The sequence below is a fragment of the Pygocentrus nattereri genome, chromosome 1, assembly GCF_015220715.1.
Source record: "Pygocentrus nattereri isolate fPygNat1 chromosome 1, fPygNat1.pri, whole genome shotgun sequence".
Lineage (NCBI taxonomy): Eukaryota > Metazoa > Chordata > Actinopteri > Characiformes > Serrasalmidae > Pygocentrus > Pygocentrus nattereri.
The window spans coordinates 9,779,642-9,799,055 of record NC_051211.1 but is presented as its reverse complement, the minus strand read 5'-3'; the positions used below and the strand labels follow the sequence as shown (position 1 = coordinate 9,799,055).

General features: G+C 38.4%; 1 protein-coding gene across 2 annotated transcripts in view; it reads right to left on the bottom strand.

The window, feature by feature from the left end:
- Nucleotides 1-19,414, bottom strand: part of LOC108429666 (GEM interacting protein) — a 40,257-nt gene that overhangs the window by 2,873 nt on the left and 17,970 nt on the right. Inside the window, exons 6-20 of one of the 2 annotated variants that reach the window (XM_037537078.1) lie at nucleotides 15,427-15,491; nucleotides 15,186-15,293; nucleotides 14,883-14,963; nucleotides 14,612-14,773; nucleotides 14,099-14,236; nucleotides 12,556-12,752; nucleotides 11,380-11,486; nucleotides 11,153-11,215; nucleotides 10,976-11,065; nucleotides 10,708-10,868; nucleotides 10,225-10,401; nucleotides 7,279-7,416; nucleotides 6,962-7,164; nucleotides 5,577-5,907; nucleotides 1,419-1,521 (exon numbers count right to left, since the gene is read on the bottom strand). In XM_037537078.1, coding sequence (XP_037392975.1) covers nucleotides 1,419-1,521; nucleotides 5,577-5,907; nucleotides 6,962-7,164; nucleotides 7,279-7,416; nucleotides 10,225-10,401; nucleotides 10,708-10,868; nucleotides 10,976-11,065; nucleotides 11,153-11,215; nucleotides 11,380-11,486; nucleotides 12,556-12,752; nucleotides 14,099-14,236; nucleotides 14,612-14,773; nucleotides 14,883-14,963; nucleotides 15,186-15,293; nucleotides 15,427-15,491 — 2,124 coding nt within the window. The remainder of the gene's footprint in view (nucleotides 1-1,418; nucleotides 1,522-5,576; nucleotides 5,908-6,961; nucleotides 7,165-7,278; nucleotides 7,417-10,224; nucleotides 10,402-10,707; nucleotides 10,869-10,975; nucleotides 11,066-11,152; nucleotides 11,216-11,379; nucleotides 11,487-12,555; nucleotides 12,753-14,098; nucleotides 14,237-14,611; nucleotides 14,774-14,882; nucleotides 14,964-15,185; nucleotides 15,294-15,426; nucleotides 15,492-19,414) is intronic. The other variant, XM_017701576.2, reaches the window with a different exon arrangement.

Below are 19,414 nucleotides of genomic sequence, written 5' to 3'. Positions count from 1 at the left end.
ATCAAAGGTGGAGTAAAAAAAAAGAAAACGAGCAGGCAGGACAGGGATGAATCAAAACAAAGAAAGCACATGGACAAGACCAAAACAAAACAAAAGCACAAGGAGGACTATGAGGGGCCAATCATGACAATATAATTCATGAATTCCATTCATGGTGGAGAAGGCTCCATGTCATGAAGTGTCACGTGAGGAGGGGCAATGTCTTCTTTGCTGGAATACTGTGTCCCTACCGTGTTACATTCTTTTCTTGTTCTGCAAGCCAACCTTTAAACTTCACTCACAGGTAGACTTTTCAGTCAATATTGCCCAAGTCAAACAGATCTACTGTTCTCAGTCTGGTTTGTTTTCTGAGACATGTGGAACACTTTTTTCATCTCAACTCAATGTTAAATATCTGATTTACAGCTGATTCCAGCAAGAATGTAAACCTATATCAGTCCCAATGAACAGCAGCAATAGAAACTGTGGAAGAAGAGTTACATTTTCCACATGAAAAAAGCTAAGTTGAACTGTGAAATGATAATTTTGCTATTTTTTATTTAAATAAAAAGCATATAATTTTCATGTGTAAATTTACAATAAATTTCTGGTTACTGAGCTACATCACATTTACAGTTGTTATGTAAAAATACAGGAGATTCAGGTGTTTTAATTACAACTTTTTATCAACCTACCAAAATACAGCTACATTACAGTAATGCTGTGGTCCAGATAACAGTATACGGTTGTTATTTTACTGTTACTCCAAATATGGTACAGTAAATTATTGAAAAATTAATGCAACTATCAATTTACTGACATTTTTAAAAAGTGTAGATTCCATAAGACACAAGTCTAGTAGTGGGATATTTCATACTAATGCTAAGTAGGTTAGTTTGGTACACTTAATAACAAATATCACTGTCAATTTATTAGGTGTGTTCCCTCAGTGCTTTATTTTGTCCCCTCAACTAGCTATTCCTGTTGCCAGGTCTGTGGAGGAGAGGTACATGCAGAGCCTGTAAGGAAAAATAATACCCCAAAAACACCTATTTTTGGATTTATCAGTATTACATACAAAAATTCACTGTTACTAGTCATTTTAGATAATCAACAAAATGACTGAATTTGCACTGTAGGCATTATGACCCCTGGTTCCTATCACCACCACTGTAAAGAAATCAGAGTTAGTAAGTATCTCTACAGTGAACAACTTCCTGTCAAAATACCCTGAATGAATCTGTTGACATCCCAGCCACCGAATTAAGCAAAAATTAAAAAAAAAAAAAAAGGAAATCCCCATTTAAGCAGGAGGTTAAGCAGAAATGCTCAGAATATTTGGCAATCACACAAAACATATGAAACATAAGGGTTTAGGCAAGCATTCAGTCCTACTCCTAACCACTAATAACCATCTTTCCTAAGCAGCTACTGCCTACCTGCTCTCTCATTGGCTTCAGGGCTCAGCTGGTCCACTGCCTCATTGGATGACGACTTGTCAGAAATATAACCCTCGCTTGAGTCTCTCTTGAGTGTGCGACTCTGTTAAAATGATTTGGAAATAATACAAACTCTGAGTACAACAGCTACTACTACAGAGCTAAGTGGCTGAGTGGATGGGGTAAGGGAACAAAAACTGAAGCGAAAGAAGTGAATTAAAATCTTATCTTTTAAAGAATGTTATTGTAGCAGTCATCACAAACTAATATATTTAATACTGAATTTTTACTGTGGCCTCTGCTAAACCTAATTGGAAATAAGATATTTGGAAATTTCACTAATCACAAGTAATCACACTAATCTCAAATTCTCAGATGCTTAAACACTCCTTAAACATGAGTAAAGGGTGAAACATTATAATATTGTTACTGTCTATTCTCCTCAGCACTGTTGAACAGACAACAGTGTTGTCTGGCTCATAAGGTTCAGTTTATCAGTTAAAGCTACACTTTGTAAGATTTGGGGATTTGGAGACTCTTTGGTGGAAATGTGTAAACTGCAATTGGTTGAGCTTTGGTCCCCCTGCCTGAACGCATGAATCTACTGTTTGCGAGCACATTGAAAGAGTACTCAAAGAGAACTCAGTCAAAACTTGGCAAAGACGTGTCTTCTGAAGATATAAGTGAATTGTCCACTATTGTCAGTGTATCTTTGTCAGTATAATGTCTGTAATAAACTGATTGTGCCTTTAAGATCTAAGCTTTGAGCCAGACCTTCTCTTTTGTGCCAGGGCTTGTGATATTAACATGTAAAGACGTATAATGTGGCCTAAAACTCCTACCAAATATGACCTGACCCCTCTCAATTTAAAATTATTCTTTGTCTTTACAGTCTTTACTGTACTGTACAGTACATGCACACCATGATTTATATATAGTGTCAAGTTATCAAAACCTTATGTAGTATCAAGAGATACAGCACAAAATGTCTGGTCATCCCTTAAGACTGGACTAGGAAACAAGATGTTTCAGTAAGAGCACTGCAGATTGTAAATTCTTGGCATGGCCTGAGCTTAGAGCAGGTAGCAGCAGCAGCACCTGGAGTTCAATAAAAGTAACAAACATATATGGGCAAGTGTGGTAATCCTGATAGATTATGCATTTAATCTCTCCAGGTATCGCATGCACAGGTAAGCAGGCTTAAGCGACAGGTAGCAAGAGAGCGAGAGAGAAAGAGAAGTTCATCTTCGTCACCCAGATGGCACCAGGGTAATCCATCCCCACTGCTATAATCCCAACAAGCCAGAACACAGAGATTCCCTATTTTCTGTAGTCAAACTTTGGCAACCTTCACAAGAAACTGACCATTTGCAAAAGAATGACTGACAAACCTCTCAGCAAAACACAGTGATGTAAAAAATGTAAGAAGATATCATGAGAATAAATAAGCATTGAGAACAGTGCTAGAAGTAAATTTGTCAGAATTATTAAAAGAACAGAGCTGTAAAGTGTTACACACTGTTTCTGTTTCCTACCTGAAGCTGGAAGAGAGGAACATAACAACATTTCCATGGTCATATGTTCCTTCAATGCTTCATATGATACATCATACCTCCATATGATATACTAAGAAAACCTACAAGGACCATTTTTCTATTCTGTTTAAACCAAGGTATTTATTGAGATACTACTTAAGTACACACTACATATATACAAAATCATCATCTACAGGGTACTTTTTAGTCCAAAGCAGAAGGATATTAGTCTATAGTCCAAGTTAGTTAAATTGTGTTTTCAACTCTGACTTTGAATCACTTTGGTAGAATGGTCCTTGGAAGGGTTTCTAAGGTCATCATTAGGGATCCTGGGGTCACCAAAGGTGATACAGGGAACAACAAGAAGTAGGTTTTTCAATAGAAATGCGTGTGCCCTCGGCTAGACTAGCCTTATTGAGCGAATTAGCTATTTAAGCACACTTTGTAATGCAAACTCTTCTTTTAGAAGTCACAGCGTAGATAACTTTTTGAATGATTACTTTGTCTGGCTTCAGTGTTTTAGACTGTCCTTATTTTTCCAGCTGCTAGTTGTTTAATTCCAACTAGCAGAGTAAGCAGAGTGAAGTAACGTACTTGCATCAGCAGTTGTGTATGACGGATGGAGTAGTTCACTACAGAAAGCCCAGTTTGAAGCTAGCAAATTGATTGTTTTTAAATACTAAGTAATAGACAAAATGAATGTCTAGTCAGATCACAGTGATTTCTGGGCAAGTTCCTGAAGCCCTTAAGGTAACCTCATTAAAGCAACACGAGGCTGAAACATGGAGCCATATAAACATAGAGTTTTCCTAGAAAAATTCAATGATGGAATACAGGCTTCCAAAATCACACAGAGGGAACATTGGGTCTGGAGAACATAGGGTTGAGAAAATAAGAGGCCCAATGAAAACAGGACCCTAGGAGCCTAGGAATGACCCCACATAGAAGACAACAGTGACAGCTTGATGTCTGACTTTAGTTTGATCTAAGGTAAGCTATCTTTATCTAGGTTAGAATGTGATAACAATATTTGATGAATGAGTCAGATTAAACAGGATTTTACAGCGCTGACATTTGTGATTAAAACATTCAGTCGAAAGATAATTACAGTTGTGCTTATTTATATTTGCATTGTTTCAAACAAAGTTTTCTAAAAGTCCTTGTGTACAAGGCCTGAGACTAGCTCCAGTGTCAATTAGTATTATCTGTAGCATTAGCCTGTCTGAACAGACAGCTACCATTGTTTAACTTTTAGTGGCTAAAAGACTTTCACTGGTTAGATTAATTGAAAACATAGTGAAGAACCCTTTAAATTGGCCAATATTCATATTGTTAATTTTCAAGTATTTATGTCTACACTGGACATCTGATTAAACTAATTTATTTTTGAATAATAAATATTGTTTTCAAATGTTCCTCAGCCGGGCGACTGAGGTCCTCTCTGAGTGGAGTTAGCATGTTCTCCCCGTGTCTGCGTGGGTTTTCTCCGGGTTCTCCGGTTTCCTCCCACAGTCCAAAGACACGCAGTTAGGCCAACTGGACATGCTACATTGCCCCTAAGTGTGAGTGTGTGTGTTTTCAAATGTGCTCCTCCATGTTGTTCTATGTATTTTTGAATAATAATAATAATAATAATAATAAATATCGTTTTCCTCTCTGTGCTTCTATACTTTCCCTTGTGCTGCAGAAGTTTTCAGTCTGTTAGCACAAGTGATAAAGAAGGTACTAGTTGGCCTGAACTGAAAGTTTGATGGACATAGAAACAGTAACTAAGGGAGGTGGTACTTGTCTGAATTTTGAAAATAGTCAGTTCATGGAAAGATGTAAAACATTCATTTTCTGCAGTGAAATATGGCTGCGTGGTAAATTGATTATCCACCATTATCATGATATATGGATAATATCAATATCACAGCAGGCAGAATAATCACAATAATAAATCGCTAAGTTATTTTGTGTGCACCATATTACTGGAAAAAGTATATTGGTATTTACTTTATTTAAGTGTTTCACACAGGTGTTACCCAAAGTAAATAAACTGTGTGATGCTATACAGAGGACATATGGTTCCTTGTGCATGTTTACAGTTAATGACTGTATCCCAACTTTTGCTACACAGTTTGTCAGGCTAGAAGATGACTGGCACGAGGGAAAATAGGAGTTACAGTCTCTATTCATAGACTTACAAAGTGGACCAACAAGGTAGTGTCTAATAAGCTGGGCAGTAAGTGCACACAGTGTTTAAAAACCCCAGCAATGCTGTGGTAACTGATGCTAGCACCACAAAATACCATGCCAATGTTGGTGTCACTGCTGTGCTGAGAATGGTCCACCACCCAGGGTACCCAAGGTGGTTCTTTTTCATCAATGGATGAGATAGAGGGGGGATCAAAAATTGTGCAGCAACAGATGGACTACAATCTGTAAAGCTACATTGTAGGTGTACCACATAGGTATTTCATGTCGAATTTCTGTTGTTTTGTGTACCCTCTGTATAGGTAATAATGTAGAAATTATACAAGTTTAAATGACTATGTTTAGTATACTGTGAAGCCCTACAGTAAACTGGTACAAATTACAAAGCTATGATCAGAGCCCAACTCCTGTGAAGGATGTTTCCTACCTCTAGGGAGCGTGGCCTTTCTTTGTTGGAAGCTCCAGATCCCTCATGTGAGTCAGATCTCTCCGGTGCAGCAGGGCAGGAGGCTCTCGGTGGGGTGTCTGGGAGTGGGGCAGTGGGTACAGGTGGAGGGGGAGTGCAGGGTCTCGGTGCAGGACCAAAAATATGGTCGTGGTGGTTGATCATGAACTCCACCAGCAGAGCCTGGTAGCTGCTTTCCAGAAGTGCAATCATGGACACGTCCCCTGACACCAGGGGGCGCAGGAGAGTAGGACCAAATACAATGCCCAGATTCCCAGCAGACATCTTATTCTCTTCATAACACTCAGATATCCTGCGAAAGAATATATCTATGTTCATACAAGTTTTAAAACATTTTAATCCGTCCTGGCATTACAGTACGACATTGAAACTGTGCAGTCTAGTAATTATTAAGTAGATAAAAGGAATAGAGCAAGGCAAGATAGATAGATAGATAGATAGATAGATAGATAGATAGATAGATAGATAGATAGATAGATAGATAGAAAAAAACTGTATGTATAAACATGAGTTCAAGGACAAAGGTTTGAACAAAGCTGCTTTCAACCCTGAAAAAACATAGCAAAACAGAAACAGGTGTGTTGGTGTGTTGAATGCTGTTGTGCTACACAAGTATTGCAAGTACTGCAGCTGAGAAAGCCATTCTTGGTATTCTTTTTGAAGAATTTCAGAGCCTGATGAGATGGGGATACGTGTTCAATACTTCACAATATGTTGGATACACTGAGGACTTTACTAGAATCCATTGAGTAACTGTCTTTTTAATGTGGTGCGGTTTATCTTCCCGTTGTTTCTGATTAGTTAACACCTCTGACACACCCATCAAGAGAGAGAAAATCCACCTCAAACCCACTTGCACACTGTTTCAACAAAACATGTTGTTCAACCCAGAAACTGTAGCAAAGGAGTGCACAACGTTTTGAGGTGGAACATTCCCCAGGTGTCCAAGCACAAAGACTAGTTTACACATTTTCAGTATAATATAATATTATAACTCAGTTGAAAGATATTTAAAAAATATAATGTTTTTATTAACATGTAGCTGCACCACCTGACATTTTCTGGGCAGTAATATTGATGTCACCATTGCAAAGATCATTAAACAAATATCAACACAGTAGACAAATTCTTACAGGTACAAAATTACACATTATATCCTTTTTAATGAGATTTTGATTTTCTTTTTAAAAGCCTTGTTTGTCAGTGACACTAAAGGTCACTTGCAGAATTTGAGTTTTAAGTCATAAATCTTAAAAGGGAACAAATTAAGGCAAATATAAATTGTGTGCATCCTCAACTAACATATTTCATAGGAGTAATGGGTCTTTCATTATATAGTCTCTAACCTGTGCAGGTGGGTCATCATGTGCTGCAGTGTGCTGTAATTGGAGGGGGGCAGTTGCCTCAGAACCCGTTTGAGATTAGTTACTATGCTCTCTGCTATCTGTGTTGTATCGGCTGCGTGGTCCTTCTCACTGAGCCGCTGAATCTCCTTCCCAATGTTGATGAAGTCATTGTAATGGTCAAAGGTCAGTAAAGGCTCGGGAAGCTGTAGAAGAGAAAGAGACGTTGTAGTTTATATATACACACTTTGATTTTTGCTTCATTGTCAATATATTTTTTTTAACAGAATAAGTAAAACTGTTACATAAAGTCTACATACATCTTTGAAAAAGTACTTGAGTACAGAGGTGATGTCATGAGGTGAGAGGTCAGACAGGTCAACTTGGTCTTTTTGGGTTTCGAAGGCATGACACAGCTTCACTATCCGAGGTTTGGACCCGCTTACCCGATAAACCCCCTAAAAGAGCGAGAGAGACAAAGAAGTTTGAGAGAAAATGCTCAACATACAAAAATAGACATCTTTCATTTGGTTTCTAGTTTTATTTTTGGACAGTCAACATGACAATAGTGCCATAAATAGCAAGATATAGCTCAGGAAATGTATATTTAATGTGCTACCTGAAACTTAATTAACTACCTGAAAAGTTAATTAATTCAGAGTCAAAGTTTGGCTGTGGTGCAGTTTCTGTTCTCAGTTTCATACAGTGATGTCAATTCATTTAGTGCAGGGGTCTCAAAGTACAGGCCTGCTTCATGCAGAACACTAGATGTAACACACACACGTGCATGCACACATACCAACACACACACACACACACACACACACACACACACACACACACACACATAATCTAAGCTGCTGGGTCCCAGGAAGTTTAGAAATTTAGAAATGTAGCATGTCCAGTTCACCTGACTGTATGTCTTTGGAATGTGTGAGGAAACCAGAGAACCTGGAGGAAACCCACACTTACATGGGGATAACATGACATGCAAACTCCACACAGAAAGGACCCCGGCTGGGGAATCGAACCCAGGCCCTTCTTCTAAATATAAATCCAGTATAGTTACTAACTGCTGTTTTTGTGATAGCAAACCTAAAACATTTATCCTTCTCTCCTGGAACTGCCTATATTCTAGAAGACCCTAGTCAAACATATCTAGATTAAAACCTATTCTGGAAAGATGTAGTGCCTGGGTTCCTTGATTATGACAAATCCAGAGAACAACATTATTAATTAATAAATTTACTATTATTTATAGCTGAATTTTACAGTCATGTAAAAGTCATGTCAAGACTTCACAGATAGTCTTTGTTATGGAATTTTCAGGAGTGTCTGAAGATTATTAGTTTATCTGACAATAGAAAAGCTGTAAGAACTATTTGTAACACTCTTAGTGTTGTTCAATCAAATTTGTAATTAATTTCCTATTTCTTATCATTTTTTTTCTTATTTATGCTTTTATTCATTTCTTCATATTCTTAATACCCACTGGCCTTTTCTCTTAAAAAACCCAATGCTGCATGAAAGTTTCACGCTGAGCAGGAATGACTGTAATTTAGCTATCACTAACTTAACCATTATTCTAACTTAGCTCGTACCCTGATATGTGTCTGAATCATTCATGACACAGTGGTAGACACAGCACGTCATGGATTTATCACACAAATCCACTAAGAACACAGAGTCCCATGTTATTCTACAGTTAAATATAAGTTTATGTGATTCAGGTGAACACTAAAGTGTTCATGAATTTACACTAAGCTTAAGTTTAAGTTAAGTGTAAGCTTAAGCTTACACTGAGCTTAAGTGCATAATAACATGCTAGGCAGAAACATTCACCATAATACTTTGCTGAGAAAGATAAAAGTCATAATAAAGAACCTTATGCATAAAAATATAAAACATATTTGCATGTAAAAATGCATAGAAATGTGTATGCAAATATGACTCTGTTAAGCCCTTGTGATTTGAGTAAAAATTTGAATTCAAAATATTTATTGTCTGAGTATCTGTAGGTCAGCTTAATCAATTCAATGTTTTCTAATACATTTTACCACTTTAATAAATTTTGAGATGACAGGCATATCATTATGTAGCAGTAATTAACGCAGATACACCTTTTTTATAACCTTTATGATAATGCTGATTTCAACGAGTGTGACTATGTAAACTCAGTTAGTGCTAAGTTATTGATGGTGTGAAGCCCAATTTCACATCCCCGTCCTGATTTCACTTCCAAGGGACCCTTAGCCAGATTTTGCAAGTTAACATGTTTTCAGCATCATACAAGCCAGTACTGTTAACTGTAAAATGCGTTGCTATTTTAATATATTTAAGTCTACCAAAAGTCAGGCACATACATATCTACCTATGATTTTTGAGATTTCTCCCAAAGTGTTGATTGATGGCTGTGATATGTATGATTCATCCAATAACACTGCGAATACTGTGATCAGAAACCAGAGGAAGTAAGATTAAGACAGGGATGTGAGATTGGGCACCACACTGGCTCTACTTAAACACAGACATATAAAGCATATGCAACTCAGAATAAACATTACAATGTGTCATATTGTTTACTTTGCATGTGGCAGTTTTAGAGTGAATCCTTAAGTAAAACCTAGCTTTGCTTAAATTTATTGGAGGAGCCTGTTAGCCCATTAACTGCAGAGCTGTTCAAACTAAATCTACATAAAAAACAATTTTTACTTCATCTACACACACTGATCTCAGATGTGTTTTATAGGTGTTTGGATAAAACTAATAATTAATCCAATTTAAAAATGCATTAAATTCTGGTCACAGTTAGGCAGCCCATTTTAACCATGCTTCCTAGTGCTGACAAACAGTAGAAATCAATAGTCACCCAAATCTTTGTTGTAAATGCATCTCCAAAACTTCTCTCAACTCACCCAAACCACATTTTCATTAAAGATGTGCAGACTTTTCAGTGTGGTTTAGGACTCAGTGTGTCTTACAGTGATTTACAAAAATAAACAAAACTGGGCTGTTTAGCATAATAGGCAGCAATTATAGACAACAGATTTTATGCCAAATTCTGACTCCTGCTGAATCTGCATCTGCAATTAATATGGATGTTAAATTACGCAGATAACGAAGATTTTGATGTGTTTTGACTTCTCTTAGCTCTAGCGCTAATGTGAAAAAGTAAAGGAAACATGTCTTGGCTGACTGACTAAATATGGGGTAAGTGGAAAATTGTACATTTGTTGATTTGCTGAGAATTCCTTTAATGAATATACCTGGACGGTAAGTGCTCGGCTCTCAATCTCTTCAGTGCAGCGCTGCACAATGAATGGCACGGCCTGTGGCTGCTCTCTGGGCAGCTGAGAAAACTCCACTCCAAACACAGTCCCCCGCCTGTGCTCACACTCTGTCTGGCAAAGATCCAGGCACTTCCTGTGCAGAGCAAGGCCACACTACGGAGAAGAAAAGACAGGTCGGTCCAATACAAACTGGCAAGAATGTCCAAAAAGTAAAAGAGAAGGCAAAATGGATGAGGGTTCCTTTTTATAACATGTGAAGGCAAGTTCTCTTTGCAAGATATACCACTGACAAAAAGCCTTGATTAACTGTAGCTTTCACAATATGCAATCATCTATGATCATATATGGTATTTACTTTATCCTAATATAGTAAGAAAGGGGTTTATTCCAACTAGTCATTAATGAATACTCTTCTTTTTAAAATGAAAAACATCTCTTTTGTCCCTTTCCTTCTCTCACCTCCTCACACTCGATGCCATTGACCAGAATGTAGTTATCACATTGCTTGCATTTGGCCATTTTGCTCTTCATTTTCTTGAGCCGGTGAGTGAGGGCAGCGCGAGAGGTGGTGCGCACTTTGCAGTAACCACCGTTGCTGTCATTTAAAGGATCGCCACACTCTAAGAGGAGCAAAATCAACATAATCACCACCAGGGTTCTAAGCTATAGAGTCACAATTGTGAGAGGAAAGTGCTGGGGTTGTGTATTATGGGTCATCTTTTCTCACCAGCTTCGGTGCTAATGTCTCTCTCATCCAGGTCATCTGAGGACATGGTTCCAGTGGAAGGGGCTTTGGGTAGCTTGCGATTCCCATGGGCTTCATGAAAGACCAAAAATAGTCAACATCAAGCAAATATCACCATATAAACTTACATGATGTAGGAGGGAAAGTAATTAAATGCACCTGGACTGGAGAGAGATTCAAGGCTCCCTCCCATACTCTCACTGTCACTGCAGCCGATGCGCCCTGTTCATCAACAGGTCATGTATAAGTATCATACATAAATTTCTGTTCTTTTCAAATTATATGCAGTGTTCAGAGAATAACAGAACAACCACACATTTTGTAACAATAATAAAACTGATACCATTCAGTGCACAAAAAAGCTTAGCAGTGGTATTGTCACGTACTTCCATCACTAATGTTGCTTCCACGTCTTGTGTCATCTGGAAGGGGAAATGTGTCTTGCAGAGCCATCAAGGGATTACTTGTTTTACGCCGGCCTGTAGGAGAACTCCTGTAAAGGAACCAAAGCAAGTCCCAATAATACTCAAACATTTCTTCATCAAGTTAGTAATGCTCAGTATTATGTAGCCTCATCTATAAGCTCCTGAGTGCCCTTTCTAGTGCCCAGGTTTTCAGATTTATACACCATGCTCCACAGTTTCTCAGAGGTATCCTGGGTATAGTTACAGTTGCTAGGCAATGAAGGACCAACTGTGTGAACTAATGTGCCCCAGTGCCACCCCGAGGCAGATCAGTGCTGCATCTCTAGTTAGTTAGACTACCATATCAGAGGCTGAATGTGTAGGAAGCAGCTAAACAATGATCTTTGCCTGAAATTATATTTGAGCATCTGTTTTACACAAATGGACAGCATAACATCATAATAATTTTATTTTCGGCGATTCTGAGACATTCAGGGGGTCCAAGAGGTTAATTAGGGGAAAACCCAGGACTTCCCTGTATTTTGCACCTTAGATCTACCAAAGATCACAAAAACATAGTGGTAAAGGTTATGTTGCATGCAAATATCTAGAGTTCAAGAACAGTGCTTTAGAGCAGGGATGCCCAGCTCTGATTCCGGAGGGCCTTGGGCCATCATATTTTGGGAAATTGCCAAATTTGCTGGACTCTGGCTCTCCGGAAACTAAATAAAAACTGCCTGACTGCATTCTCCACCCACAGGATATAATCCATTAAACTCCCATGCTTCCATTCCTTACTCCCATAACTTCAAAATGACTTACATTGCCATGTAGTTACTGAATAATAATAATCCTTAGAATGTAAGAAGCCTGTGATTTTAAGAGATGATAGATTAGCTTTCACCTAACGGAATTCAAATTTATTCAAAAGTCCCTTCCTGCACACCCTTGCTGCTCTCCATGAATCAAGCAGAGAAACACTATCAAAAAAGCACTCGTATTCCACTGAATAAACAAACCCTTGGCCTAAAGCTTTGCATAAAAACACTTGTAGTGCAGGTCTATGTTTTTTTAGTATTGTCAACGAAATTAGACCATTTAGCAGACAAACTTTAACAGAACAACTTCTGCTGTCCACCATCATCCACACTTGCTCACCTCTTGTTTGGAGGGACGAACTCTTGGAAAGTGAAAGATTGCAGCGGCTGCTCACGGTTGCAGCGGCACTTTCTGAAGACGTACTGGAGATAGGGTTCACCAGGCTCACATGGCCTGCAGGTCAGTTCCAGGTTGTGGTAGCCAAGAGGAACAGCCTCGGTCTGCTGTCTCTGATAGTAGAACATGTTCACTGTCACCTGGGGAGAGAAACGGCATAAACAAAAGAATACTTTTTGTGTATATAGCACTTTCCATTTTAGTTACAAAATCTCAAAGTGGCTTACAGAGAAATATAAGTAAAACACTGGAAAAATGAAAAATAACAGCATGTTTACAAGCCACAGGCAAAAATGAGCCATAATCTTAGCACAATGCTAGCCTGAACAAATATATTTTTATTCTGAATTTAAAACATCAACAGAGGTTACATTCCTAATAGTATTCCAGAGTTGAACTTTCACCAGCTGAGCTGTTAGAGACCCTATGTGTTTGCAAAAAAAAACCTGCTTCAGCTGAAGGAAGTGGTCTGGATGAGATATGATGTTTCAAGAGATCAGTAAGACATCCAAGCTGGGAGGGTGAGGGCTAATGCATGCCTTTTCCAATCTGTCATCAGACAGCTGAACACACTAACTGTGCTAAGTTCACAGTTTTGCTCTCTTGGACTCCCTGCCATGAAAAACTGTGGCATCATTGGGATTCAAACTAACAATCTCATGACAATAGGGTGAAACTCTTGCCTCACTCCAGAGCCCACATAATTATATTAGTTGCACAATTATATTTTCAATATTGACAGTATTCGACTCTGTCTGCACTGATAACATTTCTCCACTTGTTTTTAGTGAGAATAATCTATATAAAACATCGACATGCTTTCAGCAAAATCAAGAGCTTTAACTTTGACTTTTTTGGCATTAACTTTGGTGTGACGCGGAGCGAGGAGGTGGACGTATACGCTGAGATAAGCGACTTTTATTATGGGCAAATTCAGGGTCATAGTCACAACAGTTCAGGGTCAAACAGCCAACACGGAGAGAAAGAGGGACAGACATGATAAACACAGAATCCATGCAGCAAACAATCAAACAAACATCTAATGACAAATACCACAATCAGAACAACAATTCAAACATATCAAACAAAGACCTGCAAACACAGAGGGGAAAACACAGGGCTTAAATACATGAGGGTAAACAAGGGACAGGTGGAAACCCAGGTGGGAACAATCAGGGGCAGAGTAACCAAACAAGGGGCCGGACTGGGATCAAAACAAAAAGCACATGGACTAGGAGGGGCCAATCGTAACATTTGGCTTTTTTGGGGGTAAAAGCATGTAATGGTTAATGAATAATAATGAATGTAGACATCCTCCACAATTGGAATGGGTCATTTAGTGGCATATCGCAATAGAGTACACTGTAGCTTATATTTACAGCAAACTAAGCAAAATGTCTGCAGAGATCACAGTTAAATAACCAGCACATAAACATTGTATCTATCTGAAGACTCAAAACATTCACTTTTACTTCTAAAATCTCACCTCTTTCAGCACGGTATCTCCTTGGCAGATGAGTTTGCGAGTGTGCACAATGATCCTCTCCTTCACTTTCTCCAGCTCTTCCTGGTGGGCCTTGGCATCGTACACACACTGTCTGTACAATGTCTCAGCCTCTGCAACCTAAGCAACAATGACATAGTTTGTAAGATGTTAATAACATTTTATGTAGTTAGTGTCCAGTGTCTTCCAGTTTCAGTACTGGGCACCAATAACTTAATAGTTTACAGCTTTTCATAACATATCTAATTATGGTGCTCTAAAGGGTTAAATTAGGTCATTAGCCCTTCCAGGCTGGTTCCCTAACTTCCAGCCCACGACTGCCCCCTGGTCAACCAAGTAAGCCTTATATGGACAGAACCTTAGGTTGTCCTTCTACAGGATTCTAACAGACTTGTGTATTAGATCATTTTCTGTAACCCAGTGAATTTTTTAAGTGTAGTCATGATTGTATTCTCTGTCCTATAAGTGTAACATGTATGAGCAGCAGATGCTTGCCTTGGTTTGAGCATCATCTCGAGACTTCCTTCTCTTGTCAAGGGTCTTTGAACCTCCAGCCTCTTCCATTCCTTTAGCAGTTATGGCTTTGGCCTTCTCCAGCTCCTCACAGCGCTGCATGTACTGCTGCCGAGCTCGCTTCAATGCCGCAACAGCTTCATTCTACAGCACACAGACACAACACTCATAATAGTATGTATTCAGCTTGTTGGCTGCGGCAAATCCTGAGCTATCCATGTACTTTGTATATATATTACGTATATATACCGACCATTCTCCTCTGCTCCCTTGTCCACTGCTCCTTGAACTCCCGACGCCACTTGTCAATCTCATTGCGCTTGGCTGACAAAGCCTTAAGGAGAAAACAGCGAATGGAACAACAGCACAACTTCATTCACTCAGTCACTCAGTCAATTTCAACTTATTCTTTATAGTAAAGCCCTAATCCACTAGTAAAGTATTGCAGGAACGCTGTAGCTGTATATGGATGTGCAATGAATTTACAAAGGACAAAGAAGAGTGGCTGCAGTAATTGCTGCCTGGAGCTCTAATCAGCTATGATCTGATGAAGCACCTGGTAGCAGCGCTGCTGGAGCAATTCAGTGGTTTGTTTGGCTGTGGTGCTGATTTTAATGTCCTGCTCCAGGGCCATGGTGTAAATATACTGCAGCGGCATCAGTTCCTACACACAAACACATCGAACAGGCTGTACCAAACACTGAAAAGCATCATATTTACATGTGAGACACTAAGATGTTTGAATGTTTCTTCATATTCTTATTTCATTGCATGTCGCTTGTACCTGTACTACATACCTGTTGAGCAACACAGGACCTTGTTGTGTCTGCTGCTTTCATTAAATTCTTGGCAAACTCTTGCTCTACAAAGAAAGAAAGGGCAGTAAGTATAAGTGAAGTAATGTACAGTACTTTGTGAAAGTCCTATACCACACTTCATTCTTCAAAGTGCACATTATTCATTTATTAGAAGATTTTATCTAAGGAAAGGAAAATAATTCCCAAAACACAAGTGAAAGATTGTTTTTTAAATGGAACTCTTAACGTCTGTGAATACACTGGTAGACCACCAACTGTCCCCATCAGATAGACAGAACGTAAAACTTTTATCTTTGAGAAATCTGAGATCTACACATCCTGAGAGGATGTGTACTTTCAAGAAGCCCTCAATGAGAACAGGGAATAGACAAAATAAGCTACTGGTTTTCTCAAGGCACTGGACTGACCACCCCAAAGTCCAGATATCAACATCATTGAATGTGTTTTGGGATTGCTTGGATCATGATGAGCAGAAAATACAACAACTTCTAAAACTGAACTGTGGAGGTGTGGAAAAACGTCCCTGCAGATTGAGAAAGTGACATTGGTCTTTGGTATATTTGTATAGGCTTAATGCAAAACAAAGGTACCTCATAGACAATATGAGTGACTGAAAGTAGTGTATTAAGTGTAGTATTCCTCTCAAAATATCAATATGACATGACTGGGTGCCTAAGTTAAATTAAATGGACCAGAACCCGCTCAGTACATTGGATAATGGGCCATACGGCTGCACTGGAAAAACAATATAATATTGAATCCCTAGCAAAGTGACTAGCTGGCACCAGCTTCATGCTGGTAATACTGTATGACCCTGCACCTTCTTTTACCTTACAAGCTTGACTAGTAAGCATCAGTCTAAATGCACAACATGTCCAAAAGTATCCAGTCACCCCTTGTCTTTAGTGAGGTCACCTAAGGTGACACACACAAGCACACACTCAGCTTTGTATAATCCACAGAAAGCACTAACAATAAATAGAATGGGACACTCTGGAGACAGCAGATCACCATGGCCAATGCCAAGTGTGGGTTAGAGGGGTATAAAGCCCCCAGCACTGGGGTATGGAGCAGTAGAACTGCATTTTCTGGAGTGATGACCCTTCATTCAATACCTTAAGGATGAGTTGGAATGATCCAGAACTAATCAACCAACATCAGTAGCTGATCTCTCTATTGCTCTTGTGGCTGAATGCAATCAGAACCTCAAAGCAATGTTGCCCTATCTAGTTTAAAGCCTTCCAAGTAAAAGTAGAGGCTGTTAGTGCACCAAGAAGGGACAGACTCCTTATTACTACCCATCATTTCATAAGAAACAATGGACAAACAGGTAACTACAAACTTTTGAACATACATTGTATATCAGGAGTTTCAGACTCAAATTACCTGGTGGCCACAGCCAGTTCATCTTTTCCATTTTTTTTCATTATGAATCTTAACTATGTAACATAAACACTAATTTAAGTGCATCTTACACATTGTGTATTAGCAATCCTTTTGTCATTACTAACTACAACAAAAACTACTACTATAATTATTACTAGTAGTACTAGTAGTAGTAGTAGTAGAAACAGTGCTATAAATAAAGTTATAAATACTTTAGCCTTGATTTAAATCAAATAAACTTCTTAATGGCTTAATTCTGGCTTACTCTGCTTTATGTTGAGTGACAGAATCTGGCTGTCGGATGTTGTGATGCCCCTAAGGTGACATTGTGATTATTCGGTAGTGATAAATGAATATATTGAACCCACAAATTCATATAACGAGGCCCACGTAAGATGTTAAAATATAGCTGCAGAACAAAGATCTGTGTGCCAGGTTTAAGGACAAATTGTGAATATGCGATTGGGCTTTTGAAGCTGTCTTGTGAGCAGGATGTACCCCACAAGACCACTGTTGTACATGCACATCATTTTTCATGCAACCCACATAATGCGCAACACTGCCCAATATCAGTTAAATCTGGACTAAAATTAAGTTTGTATTTTTCAACATGGTTATCATGGTTGGAGATATGTAATAATTTAGGCAGGCAGTTTGCGCAGCGCTAATTGGTGCTATATGAACTTACGTTATTTATTAGCTACACTAGTCTTTTTATTTTTGGGCAAACCAAAATAAAAAGCAAATCACGAACACCAAATATGTAATGGTTGGCTACATTTGGTGTAAGGATAAAAAGTGTAACTTTGTTGTTGAACTACTTAATTTAAAGACAGATCAGACCCAAATGTTTCATTTTACAATAGAAATGCTTGTGAGGTTACAGAGAAAATAGCACTGTGGACATCAGGGAATGGTGTTGCCAGGTTAATCCTCTGTCCACTTTTTTCATCAGACTCTCAGCCTTCCTGACATGGCCTTGTAATCTGGTTTATAATCCTAACCCAATGGGGAAATGCCAGGCCGGCTGCACTGTTGCTGTCGTTTTGATTATCTTACACACAGAACAAATGGGGTTTGTGATTCAGCATCAGTTCATCTGCCAATATTTATCACTACTCATCATGACTCAGACTGACATTGTCCTGATGTCAAAATAAGAGTTGTTAATACTACTACTACTTGTAGTATTACTACAACGAATAACAGTAATTATAATAACAACATTATTAATTTATTTTCCCCATTTAAGTCAGATTATTCATCCCTAAATAAACAAGTCCTCATTAGCTCTGTTGAAATGGATTTCACCACAGCGCTTTCATATTGTTGTAATATCAATACTTTGCCACTAGATGGTATTATGAATGATACCCACAAGTCTAAAGGTGCAAGCTCTTTGAAAACCTGAAAGTCTGTAATTGTAATATCACGCACCATCTACAGCAAGTACATCAATGATCTATGTTTACATTTAAGTGACACTGAAGTCATAATTGACAGAGAAATATGTCTGCCTAGACAGAGGTAGAAAGAAAAACAACAGCGATATTCAGGGTGGCTCCCAGGATCTATCTAGTATGAAAGCTATGAACTTGATTTGATGCAGAAGGTAGAAATGGTATATTACCATTAACAGATGTCAATATCAGATCAATATCAGCAGAAAATACTGGATCGAATATGGGACATTAAAAAAAAAAAGAATCAGATCCAATAACAAATCTATGCTAGGCTTGAACACTCCTGGTCAAATGACATCACCTAGTTTTTTTCCAAACATTTAATACATTTCTACTTAATTGCTGGGTTTAAAATATTGGGGAAAAAATGTTTTGTGTTTTACCTTTCCCTCCATTTCCCCCAATTTGTGCTTGGTAATTGCTTTTGCAAGTCATGGCACCACACAACTGATCACTACAGCTTTCATGGCCCCCAAGAAGATTTAACGGTCTAAATGTCTATATTGTAATGATGTTTTGTGGTAAAACGAAAAAAAAAAAGAAGACAAGAAGACTGCCATCAGCACCCTAGCAATTCCCACCAGGGACCACAGCCCACAGGTTGAAAACCTCTGCTGTAGAGGAAATGTTTTTATTTTCCATTTGAAAATGAATGAAATCTGTCATATGACCAGGCCACCAAAACATATGCATATAACTGCACATACTGCACAGATGACATACTCACATTACATGATGTGATGCTGTTAGTTGTGTATTTCTTTGAGTGTTCACGTTGTTTGAGCATCGTGGCCTACCATTAGGAGATCATCTTTTAAAATAAAACTACCCTCATAAAGTGTTCATAAGTTGCTCATGAGTTTACGTATGGTTATTATTTGGGTCATGAAGACCTTAAAGTCATTAATAAGCAGTTACAACACATAATTAAAAAGGGCAACAGCGACCTATTGTTTGCCTAATAATGAAACCACATTCATTCCTGCAGTTAAACCTCAGATTTTGATGTTTATTCATCTTACTTTATCTTTTTCATCAGTCAGTATTAAACCTGTCAGCTTCACCGCTTCACCACTTATTCATGTTCATCAGACATAACAGCTCACTTTATTAACATT